At 38.8% G+C, this 17,600-nt stretch overlaps 1 protein-coding gene across 1 annotated transcript in view; it reads right to left on the bottom strand.

Moving 5' to 3' along the window:
* LOC103777603 (peroxisomal targeting signal 2 receptor-like) overlaps positions 1-17,600 on the bottom strand; it is a gene marked incomplete at its 5' end in the record, with an annotated part of 25,094 nt that overhangs the window by 2,166 nt on the left and 5,328 nt on the right. Inside the window, one exon of the mRNA XM_008945161.1 lies at positions 8,123-8,222. Coding sequence (XP_008943409.1) covers positions 8,123-8,222 — 100 coding nt within the window. The remainder of the gene's footprint in view (positions 1-8,122; positions 8,223-17,600) is intronic.

Genomic DNA, 17,600 nt, shown 5'->3' with positions numbered 1-17,600 from the left:
AGCAGGAATTCCACTGGGATGAGGGCTAATGCAGCACACCACAGTAAATAAATATGGCATAAACCCCCTCATCAGTTCTTAAGAGTTTATATTTTGATCAGTGAGGTGATGTTACTAACAGGTGGAGAAAAATCTTCCAGTGGTAGGATGAAGGACAAAGGAAAACTGAAAACAGAATCACACATTATTCACAAACCAGATAAAAGTGTTTGCTATTAGGAACACGAAGGTATGGAGGTTTGTCTTTCTCTGAAAATATCCACTGTCCTTAGGACAAATTTTACACTCGGACCGAAACAAATATCACCAATTTCAGTATTTAGAGGGTGCATGACCCACATTTTTTTTTTTTTTTTAAAGAGTAAAACACAGTTTAATTCAGTTGCAAAAAAAAAAACCAAACAAAACAAAACAGCAAACCAAAACCATAAACCATAAATTATGATATCCTTATTCTGTTGAATATCTTGGACACATGTACACCATGCAATTTTCATGATCATTTATGAACACTAAATTGCTCTTGTAACTGTAGAACAATTCTACTATAGCAACTTTCAAGTGTCAGAAATTGCATGGAAAAGGAGAATAACTAGAGCTTAGTTGTAAAACAAGAATATTCTATCGTACACTGACTAGTAAATTAAATCAAGAAATAATGCAAATAGAAAAAAAAAACAACATTCTAAACCTGGTAATTTTAATTGTAACTAAATCTATTCGGGGAAAAAAGGCAAGCAAATAAAATGACACTTATTACTTGTCTCTAATGCTTTTATTTCAGTAGAAAAGTTGCAGTACTAGTATATATGCTAAGGGTATTGTTATTATTGCAGAATAAACATCATGCCAAGTTAACTGCCAGTCGAGATTTAAGCAAGTCTATTTGAAGCCCATAAAATAGGATCATTGTATTTCCCTTCAAATAAAGCCAAAAAGCAAGCAAACAAACGAAAAACTGCAGTCATCACAGGAAACTAATTGCTTGACTAGAAAATCATAGTTAACTCAAATGAAACAGCTATCCTGTATTTTATTGAAATATTTATCCTTGTCCCAGAGTATACTGCTGTTTCCCACCAAGTGATTTAATATTGACATCCATTAATTTATCAAAGCCATTTCCATTGACTCACTAACTGTTTTACTCCTCTGACAGGCCCTCTGCTTCCTATTCATCACAATCATGTCTTGCAATAGGCTGAGACCTTCTCCAGCACCCGAGGACAATCCAGTCAATCTACTGCAATTACCTGCATGACATTCTGCCTCTTTACTGCTCAGAAGCAGCAAGAAAACATGAGAAATCTCCCAAGTTAGTAGCTAGCTGGTTTTCAATATTTGAAAGTGTAATAAACCCCCAAGCCCTAACAAGATTAAATACATTCAAAAGAACAACTAAAACTTTCAGTAACTCTTTTATGAAGGGGTTGAATCAGAGGGAAGTGCAACCCTCTCTAGATTTGTATTTCCAGAATATCGTGGTGCCACTCAGCTTCCAGAGTGCTTATAATAAATCACAGGATAATAGGCAAATGCATCTGAGAATGACCCACTTCTCTTTCCAGCTTTTCTCCAACCCATCCCATTTTTAAATAAAACTAATAAGAAGTCTTTTTTTCTGCAGAAGAAAGCAGAAAAAGTATTCAGTCCTTTGCTTCCACCAATGTTGTGTTTCCCCTCCTCTTTTAGTTTATTTTCTGTGTCTCTTCACACAGAATTTAATGGTCTACTTCTATCACTATTATGTATTTTTGAGGGGTCCTGAGCATCCTCTGTAAGTGTGTGGGATGAAGATCAAGGGGAGATAAAGCAAGCTGTTAGGTTTGCCACTCATGAAATTACTTTCACAGGTGATCATTAAAAATAGTTGGTTAAGTGCATAATAGATTATGCACGAGTTTAAGTGCATTCAATATCTATTTTGTACTAGAAATTACAAACAACTAGTGTGGCCTTTTGTTTGGTCAACAGCTGCCAGGGTGAACTGTACATGCTTCTTCCCTTCACATAGAGTGAAAGTGATGGGAATTTGTAAATCAAAACCTTTTACTTTCAATGTACAATAATATCAAATGCATTTTAATTTACTTTGGAAAAAATACACATTGATTTGGTTATTTCCAGTAAAGACAGAATAAAACCAACCGTAGACCAGAAGTTCTTATAAAGATCTAGGGTCAAACTACAGATATCAGAAAGAGACACTCCAAATAACTGCCTAAGAAATCCATTTATTTCTTAAGGAGAAAGAAAAAAGAATAAACAACCCATCAGTAAGATGCAAAGGAAATCGAGATGTGAGTTTCAGGTTAGAGAAAAATCCTTGGACTCTCCACAGAATTTGTAGCAATTCCTCTGTACTCTACAGATAAGGGGAAAGACATCTCCTCAGTCTTTTAAAAACTGTTTTTAATCACTAAAGTCAGTTGTAAGTTCTGTACATACAGTGGAACTGCAAAATACCCTTCTGTGCTGATAATAACCTTGGTAACCTCAAAATGCAGACAATTTAGATGCAGTGAAACTGTATTTTCTAATGACCCTATTCAATCTTCAAACTCATCCTTCATCTTGGAGTTATGCCAAGTTCTTTCTTTTGGGATACAACAACAGATAATCATAAGCCAAACAATTTTTTCAGTAACAACCACAAAATCCTGTTGTCTTCTATTGAGTTTCACTAGTGCAGTTCACTGGTACTTCTCAAACAGATTTATTGATCATGCAGAAAAAAAACCAAAATCCACTACCTTGATTAAAAGATTAGGCTCACAGAAGTATCAAGTATTTGTAATCCACTGCATCAAATACAACACACAAGCAACACATTTATTAAGGCACTGCTGCCTCCCATCTCTTCCCAGTACTTCAGAATAAAAATTGAAGTGCATTTTCCTCTCTGTACATTTCAGCTTTTACAGAATTGTGATGCCTGACAGCAACCTTTCCAAACACCTTTTGCTGATAATGGCAAAGAGTAACCATCAGTCATGAATGGCTAATGTGAAAGTTTAATTTTAACAGTTTTGGAAAGACATATAATAAGCACCAGTAAAAAAAAATGCCACATTCCTTTCCCCCTTCCAACTCTATAAAGGAGTTCAAATTGGTTTAACATTTGCAGCTGGTTAAATTTGATCTTGCCATATAAAAATGCCCTCTGAAATTAAGTAAAAACAGATGCTGTAGGATCTTTTTATCTCAAAGGATCACTAACTGCATAACTTTAGTAGCATCCTGGAGAAGGACCATAAGGAGAGATTAAAATAAAGTACAGAGAGTGATATAATTACAGCAGTGTGATAGCCACAACAGCTGGGTGGAAGCTATCAGTTCCTTGGCAATTAAGTGTAAAATGTAAGAGCAAGCAATCCAAATTAAAAAGCAGAGAAAGCCTCTCTTTTTTTGTACATTTCCACAAGATGCAACTCCATTTTTATATGGAGCAGTCAACAATTCTGGGCCTTTTGAGGATGCACCAATAATTTAAACGAACAGCAAAATACATAGCAAAACAGCCTCACTAAAGACTTCTGCATTTACATTTGGCTACATTGGTTAAGCCAACTTCAGCAGCCCCTCTCCTGTCTGTTCTCCCATTTGCTGTGCTGGTGTAGCTAACATGGCACGTTGCACAAGCTGCACACAGAACACAGGCAGTGGAACAAACCTGTACACCAAAACTTGACAGATCAAAAATTTCTTCATAAAGTTGAAAGAATTTACAACTAGATTTCAGTTACCTGTGCAGGGGATGCAGCTCAAGTGTGCATACATTTTGGCTATGACCTTCCTCCATGTAGTAACAAGCTACAGCTTTTAACAATTCAGTGATAAGAAAAGGCATGATACCATCAGTACAGCAATGTTTCATGGGGTCAACAGACTGATGCTACAGAGCAGGCACCTCCGCTTGGTCCTAACGGCCAGGTGGAAGGAAGGAGCAGAGTGTGGTACAGCATGACATGCTGGTGATAACCTGCAACTTTAGGAAGAAGAAAATGGAGGAAGAAAATGGATGTTCAGGGAAACTGGATGACAAGGAGAGCGTAACAAAGTGCACAAGACTAGTTTCATGAGTACTGCACTGGTATTTTCACTGTCTCCACAGTACTTGGTATCCTGTGTGTCCTGCTGTATCACCCCTCACCATACCCAAATGTCATACTGAAGAATTGTAGCTAAGGCCCTTTCTTGCATTGCTACCTCCCAGAGCTCCAGGTCCTCTGAAGAAGTAAGAGAAACCAGGTTTATGTGAACTAATCTACTCTAAGTAATACTTAAACAAGGAGGTGCAGCCACAGTGAAGGCTAGAGAAAATCAGTTTGTCTCCCAAACTATGTCGACACAAACATCTATTTAGACACCTAGCTCCCCGTTTGAACTACAGTTACCATCCAAACACACACAAACACAGTAAAAGGAAATCATAAGCTATCGCTATTTGTGTGGTATATAAGCTACCTCAAACCCTAGACTCTAACACGCATTAAGGTAACAGGTGATTCTGAAGCAGAGAACTGACATCTGCTTATCCTTGTTTGGTGCAGAACAATTTAAATTTCCAAAGGAAGCACCTCAGTATTGTATATGGTTGAAATCCTGGTCTGATTTGGAATGCCATAGATGTCTGAAGTGCTCTTCACGGATCAAGTGTTCTAAGCCACTACACCACTTGCCATTTCTTCCCTTGAAAATAACACATCCTTGTAATTTAAGAATGTCATTGTTCATAGTGTAAAAATACAGAGAAACTGAAAGATTCCTCTCCTGTTCCTGTTCGATATTTAATCCTGTTTCCAGCAGCAAGACAGAAAGTCTGACTCAATGGAAAGCATTAATTTATACTTTCTGCTGGCTGCTTTACAGAGTTCGGAACAGATAGGTGGTGTAGACTGAGAAAGGTTTTCAGCCAAAGTTGAGAACTTCAGTTTTTCTTATATTTGTGTTAAGTAAAACACAGCTTTAGAACTACAACAGAAAGGGCTGGGTATTAAATTCCTAGATTTAAAGAAGTTCATGGTACATGTGTATTTTCTATTCTTTACATGCTTATTGAAAACATTTCAGAATCAAGACAAGAAGTGAATGTTCACAGTATCTGTACTTTTTATCTGTGCCACTGATGGATTGTCTAAAAGATATTTAAAATTACTTCACGAATGCCATTTCACATTCAACCTACAACAGAAGAAAAAGGGCGCTTTTAAAAAAAGCTGCACAAATAATACCCAAAGAAGTTATGTTCCTGCTTCCATGCTGCAGGTAAGCACAGCCAAATCCCAGGAAGAGCTAGGCTTCATGGAGTATTGCATTCACCAGAACATTCACAGATCACATACAGGAAAAGCAGGTATCAGGAGAGAAATAAAAAACCCAATGAGCTACAGAGTAAAATTCCAATATATGGTCTAGTATTATCAGCCCCTACTGAGGAACACTGCATACCTAATCACCATTTTCATGTTCTCTACATACATCCTAGGCCTATCTAGGGTATATAGAAAGGAGCAAGCTTTAATTGTTTTTCTTATCTTCAAACTTTGGAAAGAACTGTCACGTCTGGCTTAAGAAACTTGCCTATTCTTAATAATGCTGTCAAGGTAAATGGATTTATTCAGTTCTTAATACTGTACACCATTACAAATTTAAAAGATTTTTGGTGCTTAGGGTCTTGTCACTGGTCCTGTGCATGCTAAAGGTACTTTGGCTGAAAGCTGCAGTTGGGACTATTTTCTCATAGACAACCTGCCTTGCAAACGCTAACCTCAGCGCTTGGAGTTTAACAGAGAAATGCTCTGAATATCATGAGGATCATTTCTGTTAATGTTTTGCACTGTAAAATGCACATTCTTCTATGCATCTGAAAGTAAGTTTGTTAGTAGTTTGAATTTGCTACGAACCTGACACCAACATAGAAAAAAAAATCAAACCAAACAACAGTTTATTTTATTAAAATGCAAAGCTTTCAACAAATGCTTACTTGGCGTAGAGGAAGATACCCCAAAATAGATATCAGAATCTTATTAAACACAAAGGAGTTTTCTGTTTCATCTAGCTAATACTTACCCTCACAACCTGGGACCCATTCCTTATGACCAGATCTCACTCTCATATGTTGCCTCCTCTTAGCAGAATACTGCACAAGAACCAGATTGCCTGCATGAACCTACCCTCTGCTTGTGGATTCTGTTCAAAGATCAATCAGTTCCACAGGAATGTCTGGTAATTCCTAGGTCAGACACTCAACCACAGTGTCTATTTTGAACACTTTTTCAAAAGGACAGACTGGTTTTCCCTTGACATGCAGAAGATACTTCAAAAATGCTTAAGCTCATTGGGCAAAGCCAAAGAAAATATCATCTGGCTAGACAACAAAAATATCACTAAGAACAGAAGTGAAGGTTAATGACCAGAATGGTACTTAATTTGACTGTAAATTAATAGCTTGTCCATTATGAATAAAATAACCCTGCACGCACAGAGAAGAAAAGCAGTTCAAATCCCAAGTTTTAACTCCTTAGAAAGTACACAGTGAGAATCATAAATCATACTAATGCATGAAAAACAACAGTGAATGGAGCTCATTATCAGGTCTTGATAGAGAGCAGACATGAAGGCAAACTATATATTTGGAAAAGCAACATAAAATTTAAGCAAATAATCTTTGTTGGATCGATGTAGAAGCCAGGGAAAGGCTGCAAATGCTCATACTGGAAGCAACTATTCAGTAAGTGTTCATTCTTTATCTTGTAGTTACAGTTGAATTCTATCACAGGTTTTTAACCTTCTTTAAAAACCCAACTGTTGACATTCTTGCATTGCTGCAATATCCAACCCTCACAATACATTTAATCAACCCAACAGAAAAAATTCAGAATAATATTAAAGCTGTTGCAGATGCCAAACTTCTGTATGGAGGGCACGTTGGCATGCAGTGTACATGGATACATACCTCAGATTTTGTGCACTACATCCAACACTGGACTTGTAGAATTTGTGGGGGAAAAAAAAGACCTGAATGCACAAATGCCCTAATGTGGCTAGGTATGGAGACCACCATTTTCCTTTCCCAACATACAAGTGAATATGCAGATGTTTGTTCTCAATTCATTATCTATCATCAGTTAGCATTTATATGGCCTTGGTCCAAGAAGGCTGCTCTATACGTTGCAGTTAGAAAAGAAATAATATCCACATAGCAGAAACTTCAAGTTTGACAGATAAATGATACAAAAACTTCCACAATTCTCCTGTGTACTTTTATGAGTAGCAAAAATTATGGTTTTATTTGCTTTGTCCAAGCACAATTTCAATGCAGATGTTACAAGTCATTTTTATCTGGGTAAAAAAATGAATTTCACTGTGAATTAGAAAGGAATCTAGATGCCAATGATATCTGTGACACATTAAACAGCGTATTGGATACAGTTAACCCAGTGACAGTGATTTCTGTGTGAAAAGTATGGGCTTTCTCATTTTCAAGCAAATAAATAACTTTAGTTCTTCTGCCTTTCTTGCCTGAAAAAACAGTTCAAACCACAAACAACAATGCTCTGTTTACAAAACAATTGTAGCAACAGAAGCAGTGGAGAATCCCATTACAAACAACACATAAATAAGTGCCTCAGAAAAAATGAGTTCCGCTTGTTCATGTCGAGATAGCTGAGGGTTTCAAAATTCTAACCACATATTAAGCCTCTTCTAAAACTCAAAATATTATGACAAAACAGGTCTAGGTTTCATATGTGACACTACCAATGTTTAACTGCACATTCAAAGTAGATGGAAAAAAGTATCTCAGCTCAGCATTCTAAGCCTTTCTCTATATCCTTCCTTCTGAAATAAAACTACTGTATTTTTGCTGAGGTCACCATGGCTTTCAGCTATCTGATTTTGCAATTCCATCTCTCCTGCCCTTCTCTCCCACCCAAAGTAACTGCTTTATAAATAAAAACGGATCTGAAGCGAAGTTTATTTAATAAGCATTCAACCAGACTCACTTTCAGAAGCTCTCTGCAATCTGGTGGCTCTTATTCAGGATCTGAGTCCTGCAGCCCAGACATGACCACAGTGGCTATAATAGACAAGTGAAAAGTACATTCATCCCGGCTCTTACCTGACCACGATTGTGAAGACTTAAATCCAGTCCACATGTAAATTCAGTATGATGCTCTACTGTTTCCAGCAAAGGATTAGGCTTGGAAAAGTCCCAGAATCTAGAAAGAGAGAAAAGAGGAGGAGGAGTGAGGGAGAGAAAACAGTATTTTTTAAAAAAAATCAAACAAACCACAATTAAAGTAATTGAAAGGCCATTTCAATAATACAATGTAAGATATTGACAAATCTGTTGCTGCCAGGGTCTTTAAAAAAGCAAACTCATCCAGGAAACATAACAGATCATACTCCTGCAAAGCCATCTGCTGATTTGCATAAATTAAACAACCCCACTGGGCAAAACTATCTTTGTCTCCTGTTGCAAAAACTGAGAAAAAAGTTGGCACCAAGGAGCAGCCATTGGGACATTATTAAAACAGAACCAAATGTATGCTATAATACTCTTGTTATATTTCTTGATGGCTGGGGTATTTTACCCCTGAAAGACATTAGCACAATTTATCATTTTTCGCAGGTTTCCGTGTTGTTCAGTATGGGGTCTTTATTTAGTGAAAATTACATGTTCATTTAAAGATATGGGTCATTCCCAGTCTCAAATTGGAGATGGTGTTCCTGTAAAACAGAATTTAATATTATAATTGAATAATAAATTTGTACTACAGAAATCAGTTGCATTATACAGTTAATTCCAATAATTCCTATTTCAAAAAGCAATTTTTCTTTCCAGCCTTGGTTGATATAAATGCTTAGAAAATTAATTTCTGAAGTGCTCTACTTCTCCTAGCTGCTGCCCCATTGATGAAATGTCCACCAATGCAGTTAACAGCAAGGATAAGAGAGTTACAAGAGAAGATGTGATGAAAGTATAGGTACAAGAAGTTTCAGTCATGAAAAAAAGATTGAGGAATAGAGAGGCACAAAAGACAGATATTTTCTTTTTTTGCATTGTACATGCTGCTTAGGTAAGTCCACAGGCTACAGAGCACAGCACATTTTGTGGGCTGGCAGCTGAAGTCAAATTTTCTCACAGTGGTCAACCATATGCTTCACTTCTGTAACAACCACAGAGGTCTCTCTGCCTTGCTCCTACTGGGGAAGGTGACAACACTTAATAAGAACCACTCATTATCAGACCAACTACACTGAAAGCACTGTATGTTCAAATCAATTCAGGTAAAATAGCAAACACTGGAGCAGGAAGGTCAGTTTGTTTAACATGTTGATGTTATTTCCTTCATAAATGAGCAGAGTAGTATCAGCACAATGGCTATGCCATAGCAACAACCCTCTTAACTTTTTCCTAGTACCTGAGATCTAAGATAAACAATTTATTTTCCAGGACAGAGGAGCAAAAGACCTTTCTCAGCATTTTCATCCTCCCACATTTGTTACCAAGAAGGTAAGGAAAAAATCTTGTTATTTCTGAGTAATACTGGTAAACTGCCTTACCGCATTAGCTCTCTAATAACTCTTGAAAAACAGATACTCATAGCTGAAAACTAAGAGACAACTTTGTATCTACATGAACAAAGCCTTGAAAAATATTTTCTGATCAATTATCAAATGATAATTTGGTGTTTGCTGTATAGTGTTTGCAAAAAGTGAGATTCAGTATAGCCTTCAATAGTACTGCAACTTGGTTCAAGTTCCACAGACTGTCTGGGACCTTTGTTTTTTTGATATAAAAATAATTACTAGTGAAAACAAAAAAAAAAAAAAATACAGTCTCAGGACTGAGAACTATTGATACAAGTTAACGAAGGCTCTCATAACAATGCTGCAATCCAAAGTGGAAAACACTATCTTATAGCCCAGCTTCCAGAAGTAGCATGATGACAATACTTTGTTCAGAGTGAACTTCCATCACGTTCTGAAGACTGACAGTGCAATGCAGGTTTTCTAAGGCAATACCTACCCCAGCAGGACAGCTGTACAGAAAATGAAGATGCATTCACAGCACATATAGGTCTGCTTGCATTACTTCTAATTGTGGGTGTATCTACCACAGTAGATGTGGGTGTATACAGCAGATGTATAGCTACACATTTTCTTAATTTTTTTTCACTGGAACTGTCACAAGTATATCTTTCTCCTCATTTCTTGGTAGTTTATTTGGTTTACATGCCTTTCACATGCAATTCATAAGCTGCACGTACATTGCAAGTGGACTGCTTCTTCTAAACAAGTCATTATGTGAAGAGAAAATGCCTGCTATCCTATGGATTTTCTACTTTGTATCACCCACAGGAATATCACTGAGATCTATCTTGCTACAAATGTCTCCTGTGGTGCCACACCAAAACATTTTTACCAACCCCCAGTACAGTTCTCCTTCCACCACCAAGGAGGCCAACAGCATCCTGGCCTGTACAGGGTGTCCAGCAGGAGTAGGGAAGCCATCATGCCCCTGTACTCGGCACAGGTGAGGCCTCAGCTCGAGTACTCCACTCAGTTTTGGCCACCTCAGTAAAAGGACATGGAGGTGCCAGAGCAGGTCCAGAGAAGGGCAACGAAGCTCCTGAAGGGTCTGGGGAACATGGCTTATGAGGAGTGGCTGAGGGAACTGGGATTGTTTTGTCTGGAGAAGTGGAGGCTGAGGGGAGACCTTATCGCTCTCTACAATTGTATGAAAGAGGTTGTAGTGAGGTGGGTCTTGGTCTCTTCTCCCAGGTTACTAGCAATAGGATGAGAGGAAATGGGCTTAAGTTGCACCAGGGGAGGTTTAGATTGGATATTAGGAAGAATTTCTTTACTGAAAGAGTGGCAAAGCATTGGAACAGTCTGCCCAGGGAGATGGTGGAGTCACCGTCCCTGGAGGTGTTCAAAAAATGCGTAGATGTGGCACTTTAGGACATGGTTTGATGGTCATGGTAGTGTTGGGCTGATGGCTGGACTTGATGATTGTAGAGGTCTTTTCCAACCTTAATGATTCTACGATTCTACCATGTCCTCCTCCCCACTCTACACTTACCTCCTGCTGGGGAGGGGAAAAAAAGGCATCGAGTATCACTTCAGGTTCCAGTGTATGCACAAGGTAGCACAACAGGTGTTCTGACAGGCAGCCTGTTACTATACAGTAACAGTATACTATATAACAGATACTGAGGAACTATCATATCACCAAGCAGATTCAACAGGTGGTGAATTCATGCTATGACTTACTTCCTTGAGGTAATGCTTTGGATTTCCTTCTCTTGTACGGTCAGGAGTTTCCACTAAATTTGTAAAAACTTAGTAAATTTAGACTACAAATTTCCTGTCAAATCTAATTAAGCTTTCAATAGCTTCAAAAGTTACCTCAGTAACTTTTGATGTGAGATGTGAGAATGCACATCTGGAAATACAAAGAACAGAATTCCTCAAGTCCATTTCCTCCTTGGCAACAACAAAAAAAAGTATTTCTGATTAATATTTACGCATGAAAGCTTCACTACCGCTTTTAGGTTTCAAACAGGTAATGTCTTCACACATGGTATTTTTAGGTGGGTATGAATCAGCTATTTAGAGGCTGCTTTCCATAAAAGCCCACTCAACGACTAATCCACGTGCAACCGTATCAGGCAGAAGTCATAGTAGCATTTGCATGTATGTAACCAGCAAATTTTCAATAGTTTACCACACATGTATCACACAATTCCTTCTCCTGCCCCCATTCTTTAATCCCTGGGCAAAGACAGCTACCTGTAACAGTTCTTTTTGCAAACCAGAATAACTTCTGAGAAGAACTTAGTATCAAGCTACCTTTGGATACAGGCCAATCAGGGCCATGTTGTTACTTCAGGCATTAACTGGGGACATCTAACTATTTCCACAATAATATCCTTAAGAGATTATTTAATTACAGTTGCAGTAAAGTATCAACATTACGAAGCTATTATAAAAGAAAGCCTTTATTCAAAGTATTATCTTCCATTAGCATAAAAAAAAAAAAAAGGAAGAATTGCTTGAGAGCCAAATCAAATAGAAGAGTATCCAAAAAAGTAATTGTGAAATAGGTTTTACTTTTGAGTTTGGTCCAGTAGCACAGTTCTTCACTCAGGACTCAACTTAAAAGCTTTATTTCAAAGTAACCCTTGCTGAAATGCTAACTTCCTAGCTTACTTCCTGTGGGAAAACAAGGCACACCACTTATACACTTATGATCCTACTCTAATAGAGCTGCATATGCACCACTTTTTTCTTATTACACTTGTGAGTTGATGTCCTGACAGTGAAAGCCCATACAAACATTTCTTCTACAAGGTAAAATGGCAGATTACAAGTGATCTTTGTTTCCATTCTTCTGCCACAATATAAGAGAAAAATTTTTAAGAACAAGCATGCAGACCTACAGAAGTATCACAAACTGCTTTGAGTTGGAAGTGAGCTCAAAAAGGACAAGCATTTTGTTCAGTGGGAAGACATTTTCCATTTGGAAAACAAAACAAAAAAAAAGGAAAAAATATAGCAAATGAGCACCCTCCCACCTTATCACCTTCAAAAAGAAAAAGCAAACAAACAAAAGTCAAAAAGGATAATTAACTGAAGTGAAAAACAGTTTATGAGCAGCATTATTCCAGGCATTCTCAAGATTTCTTTGTGACCCAAGCTACTTGTACACAGTGATAGAGAGTTGGCGATAGTGGTTTGCCTCAGAGGGTCTTGCAGAGATGAGGTCCAGTATTGTACAACTTTCAACAAAAATCACTTTCTTGCCTCAGAGGCAAGCTTCTGCTCTGTGAATACATTTCCTGATCTGGCATGAGACCAGCTTAGTGAAGTTCTATCATTTATGAGATCTTCTGTTTGGATTTTGGTGAGCACTGTCTGTGCCTAATGCGCCAAGATTTTTTTAATACTGAAGAGAGTCTGAAAATATGAAACAGTGATTCCAGTAAGAGAGGACACTGATGTTCTTTCAAACTAAATTTTGATAGAGATAAGGCTTAAGAACATGCATGCAGACCTAAACAAGTCCTGGAAATGTTACAGTACTTTGTGCATTTCCTGTCATTTTAATAATTCATTTGAGTTAAAGCTGCTCTTTAATTAACCTACATTTTTTCCTGAACACTACCAAAGAGTAAGGAAATGGTATAGAAAAAAATTGTATCAGTGAGGCATTTACTAGACAGGGGTTAAATTCAAATAATTATATCCAAGTATGTAACACTGTCTTTTTCTTAGCCCCCAGTATGAAGTTGACACGTGAACTAGTTTTAGTAGCTTGACTACAGTGCACACTATTTGTGAAGGACGAAGCTAAGCATTGTCAACTTTGCTTTCAAGCTACTATTTGTCTTTAGATAGCCAGTTGTGATTATGTACTAAACTAGCTGTTCTATGTGAAACAAACAAAACTCCTGCCTCTTACATGGCACTTTGGTAATCTTACTTAAGATTTGCATTTGTTTGGTTAAACTATAAAGCTTCAGTAGCATTTAAGATTACAGAGCTTACACTGTAAACTATGCTGTATCCAGTTATTTAGTACATGTTAATGCTTACAGATAATTCTGAGCTTCAAACAGAAATGTTAAAAAAAAATAAAGGAACAATACCATAACTAAACTGCTATTAAAATAACACTGCTTGTATTAATTAATCTCTTTTTAAAGAACTGCCATACCATACTGTTCTATGAATTACTATTGAATGTGGCTAAAATTTCACAGGCCTTGAGTAGATTCAACAAGAACCAAAATTAATACCATGTACTGAAATCCCTACTTCTCTTCCACCTTGCATATATTTATCAAGTAAATTTGTTCTTAAGTTGAGATCTATGTATACATAGTCATGTCTACATGTACATACACATCTGTGTATGTGCATATATGACAGCATGTATGTGCATGTGGAGAGTATAGGACACTTGGTCAAACTCTGGATATTTCTAAGTGAGCTCTACTTCTTACTATGAACTATATTCCTTCCTTTTCCAAAGACTTCTCTGTTGTTCATTCACTCATCTCTTCAACCCTGCTCCCTGTTCCTCACAACAAGAAGTAATTGCTTGGATGCAAAAATAATGCCTAGAATGGCATTTTGTGAAAAGGTCCTCAAGTTCTGTGTTTACAGACACCCTGGTATTTGAGCTAGGAGCTCTCCTCATCTTCACTGACAAGTCTCCACATATGGAAATGTCAGACCTGAAATTGCACTAGATTTTGGTACTGCATGAAGCACATTAATGCCAAACCTGAAGGATATATGGTTGGTGTCAAAAATGGGAAGAGCATGACAACACAATGAAGTCACTTCAACGCATCAGCACACTGATTGTTAGTCTTATTGCTCAGCTGAGGCCACTGGAAGAAACCAATTACCACTTATTTGTTTCAGACCTAGCAGCCTTTGGAGAAACTAAATGCTGCAAACCAGCTGGCACTGTATCAGTAAAGGATGTTAAGACAGACCCCATAAATAACCTTCCACAGACTGCTGTGCAGTATTCTATGAGAAGTACATTTTAAACATAAATAAAATTAAGCACCTTATTTAAGACAGAATTCTACTACAGCAATCTAGAAAGTTACATACATATGGACATCACAGCACTCACACTGTCAGGCTCCTGGCACCAACTGCATGACAGTGGATATTCACTGGGAGGGCACTACCTCTTATTATGATAAGTATAAGAATAACATTTAACATAAACTTAGGAAAAGTTCTCAAAAATTAAAGTCCTTTATTGAAATAATGCCATGTCTAGGGGGGACAAGAGTATTATATAATCTCACCATCCAGTTCTAATCTACAAGAGAAAGGGACAATTTTTGAACGGAACAAGCCCACGTAGGGACTGAAAATTAAAGGGAGGGACTGGACTGCTGAACTCACAGATGTACCACTATCAGCACCTCTCCTTCCTGACCTCTCTCTCCTGTGGAGCCTCTATCCATGGCAGCACTCCAGTCTTGTGAGCAGTCCCACCACCTCTCCATAATCCCCAAGTGCCCACAGCTCTGCCTCCTCCTGCACATGGACTTCTAAATCCCTCATTTGTCTACTCTGCTGCATAGCAAAGTCAGGCTGCTTTCCCAGGGAAAATGCAAAAGCCTCTTGCTGTTCCCCACACTCTTCCCTGACCCTCATGCTTTCATTTCTCTTCAGGTTACGGTCACTCTGCCCTCACTTTTGTAGTTTAAAACACTCCTCATGGGGTTAGCAAGCCTGCTGGCAAAGAGGCTCTTGCCCCGCTTTGTCAGATGCATCTTATGCCTGCCTCACAGGACCTAATTGCTTAATAGAGGACCCCATGGTTGTAAAAGACAAACCCTGGCTTGTGACACCAAGCATTGACTTGCTAGAGATGTTTTTTCTTTCCCAAACCTTTCTCCTTCATTCTCAGGATCAAAGAAAACACCACCTGCATCCCCAGTGTCATGTAGCCACTCTTGATAGATTCACGGTCACCTCTTTCCATAACAAGAGAACACATGCAGGTAAGTGGGAGAAGGCAGTGTTCTCAATCTGTACAGACCCTATCAGTCTCTCCACAGCCTCCTGGCTCAAAACCTCAACCCAAAGAAGCAACAAAACCTTCCAAGACATCAAGGTGCACTGGCAGACAGACACTGCAAGACAACGCAAGAGGAAGCACTCTCCAGTGATGATGCACATTTTTCTTCTGGTGCAAACACTGGATTCAAGCTCAGATTATCCTGACGCGCCCTCAGACTGAGCTTGTTCTTGCTCACCCATTTCCAAGGCACTAAATCTGTTCTCTAGCTCTCACTTGTGTTGCTAAGTCATAAGTTTGCAGCCTCCCCCATTGTAAGAATCGTTACCCTTATCCTCTAATCCTTGAGCCCAGTCTCTAACTGACCCTCCTTCCTTGCACGTGGGGTCTGAGCTCTCACCTCTGAATGGTATCAATGAAGACCCTCTCAATCTTGTGTTTGCTATCCTTGATGACACACAGTCTGCTCATGTTCTCCTGCAGCTCCTTCATCTGAGTACCTCAGGGAGAATACATCTCTCATAGGTGAGGCCATCATCAGCTCCAGCCCCAGGAGGAGGCACCAGGCACTCCCTGCAGCCTAAGACCTGCATGGCAATAACCTGACTAGTGCTATTGAGGTTGAGGACTCACAAGTGTCAAGAACAACTGCTCTAGCAACTATCTCCCTGTGGAACATCATTATTGTTACTGTACAGTCTCAAGCAGTCCCACACCATCTATAGGAGAGCTTGGAGGCTCCTTGCACCCCAGCATGTTGCTGTTAGCTGTGTTCTGGGAGCTGCAACCAAGAGCTTGGATGAAAACAGATTCCAGGTATACTGCTCTTCCAGTAAAATTTCTGAAAACAAAATTCCTACAATGCTTAACACACTAACTTCATGACGCAACTTTATATGATGTTATAGCACCAGGCTATACAGATTTATGATTTAGAAACATGTACAGGCACTGAAAGTTAGCAAGGTTTCCCTTTGGGACCAGAATCTTTCTGTCTGGTGTCAGACTGCTTAGAGGACACCACCAAGACTGACATCAATTGGGGTGATTTGGATGAGTGGGATGACTTTGCAGTCACTTGTGGAGGCAAGAGGGCTTCTCCCATTTGTAAAAGTACTGCCTACTATGTTCAGTCCATAGTATAAAATTAAAAGGTAGGTCAAAGAATATGATTGAAATATTAAAGAAGGTACTTCAATAGCGTATTGACTTTTGACAGTAATCTTAGAAAAGTCCTAATAAGGAAGTCAAACTTCTTTAGGACTTTTAATCAGCTTTAAAACAGCTGTACTATAAAACCCTCAGCAGTATCAGATACACTTGGAAGCCAGAAGAACTTGAGGAAGTGCTGTCTAAAGAACTTCGGCATACGTACTGTTGTCAGACGCTGGAAGCATGAAACCAGCCCAAATCACAAAAACCAGACACTGCAAACAAAGACCTGGTGCCAGGGCAGTCACAGGGGCTGGGTGAAGATTTGGTGGTCTGTGTACTAGACACCGAATGCAGCCGAGGCTGCTTACCCCATTTCCTCACCTATCTCACAATGGCAGTTGTCTACTCCCTGCATATGCAGATGCAGGTGGAGATAAGGGAGTTTCATGCTGATTACATGGAACAATTGTCTGCCCACAGCCCCATCCCCACACTTTACACATCAGTAACAGAAAAAAAGTATAAATGTCATCCCTTTTGGACCCAGTTTGTGGAATGAGAATTCGGCACCAAGTCACCAAGTCGTAGGGACTGACCGACGGGTTTGTTCTCCTCGCCCCTCCCCAGCAGGGACGCCTTTGGGTAAGATTTGTGGCCTCAGCCCTGCCGAGTGATTTTCCCCAGGAGATTATTACTATTGTAATTGCAATTGCATTTTTAGAGCTCTATAGCTATTCTGCAGCTTAGTGTATTTATCACCAGCAATCACAAAGAATCTGTATGTTGCGTGTAAATAAACCGTGCTATTCGTGAATCTGACGGCTTCTGTTGAATGCAGCCAGACCTACAGCACCAGGCTGTTCGTGCATCTGGTGTC

This window comes from Merops nubicus, unplaced genomic scaffold (assembly GCF_000691845.1).
Source record: "Merops nubicus isolate BGI_N331 unplaced genomic scaffold, ASM69184v1 scaffold12328, whole genome shotgun sequence".
Classification (NCBI taxonomy): domain Eukaryota; kingdom Metazoa; phylum Chordata; class Aves; order Coraciiformes; family Meropidae; genus Merops; species Merops nubicus.
This window is presented reverse-complemented; position numbering and strand designations above follow the sequence as displayed.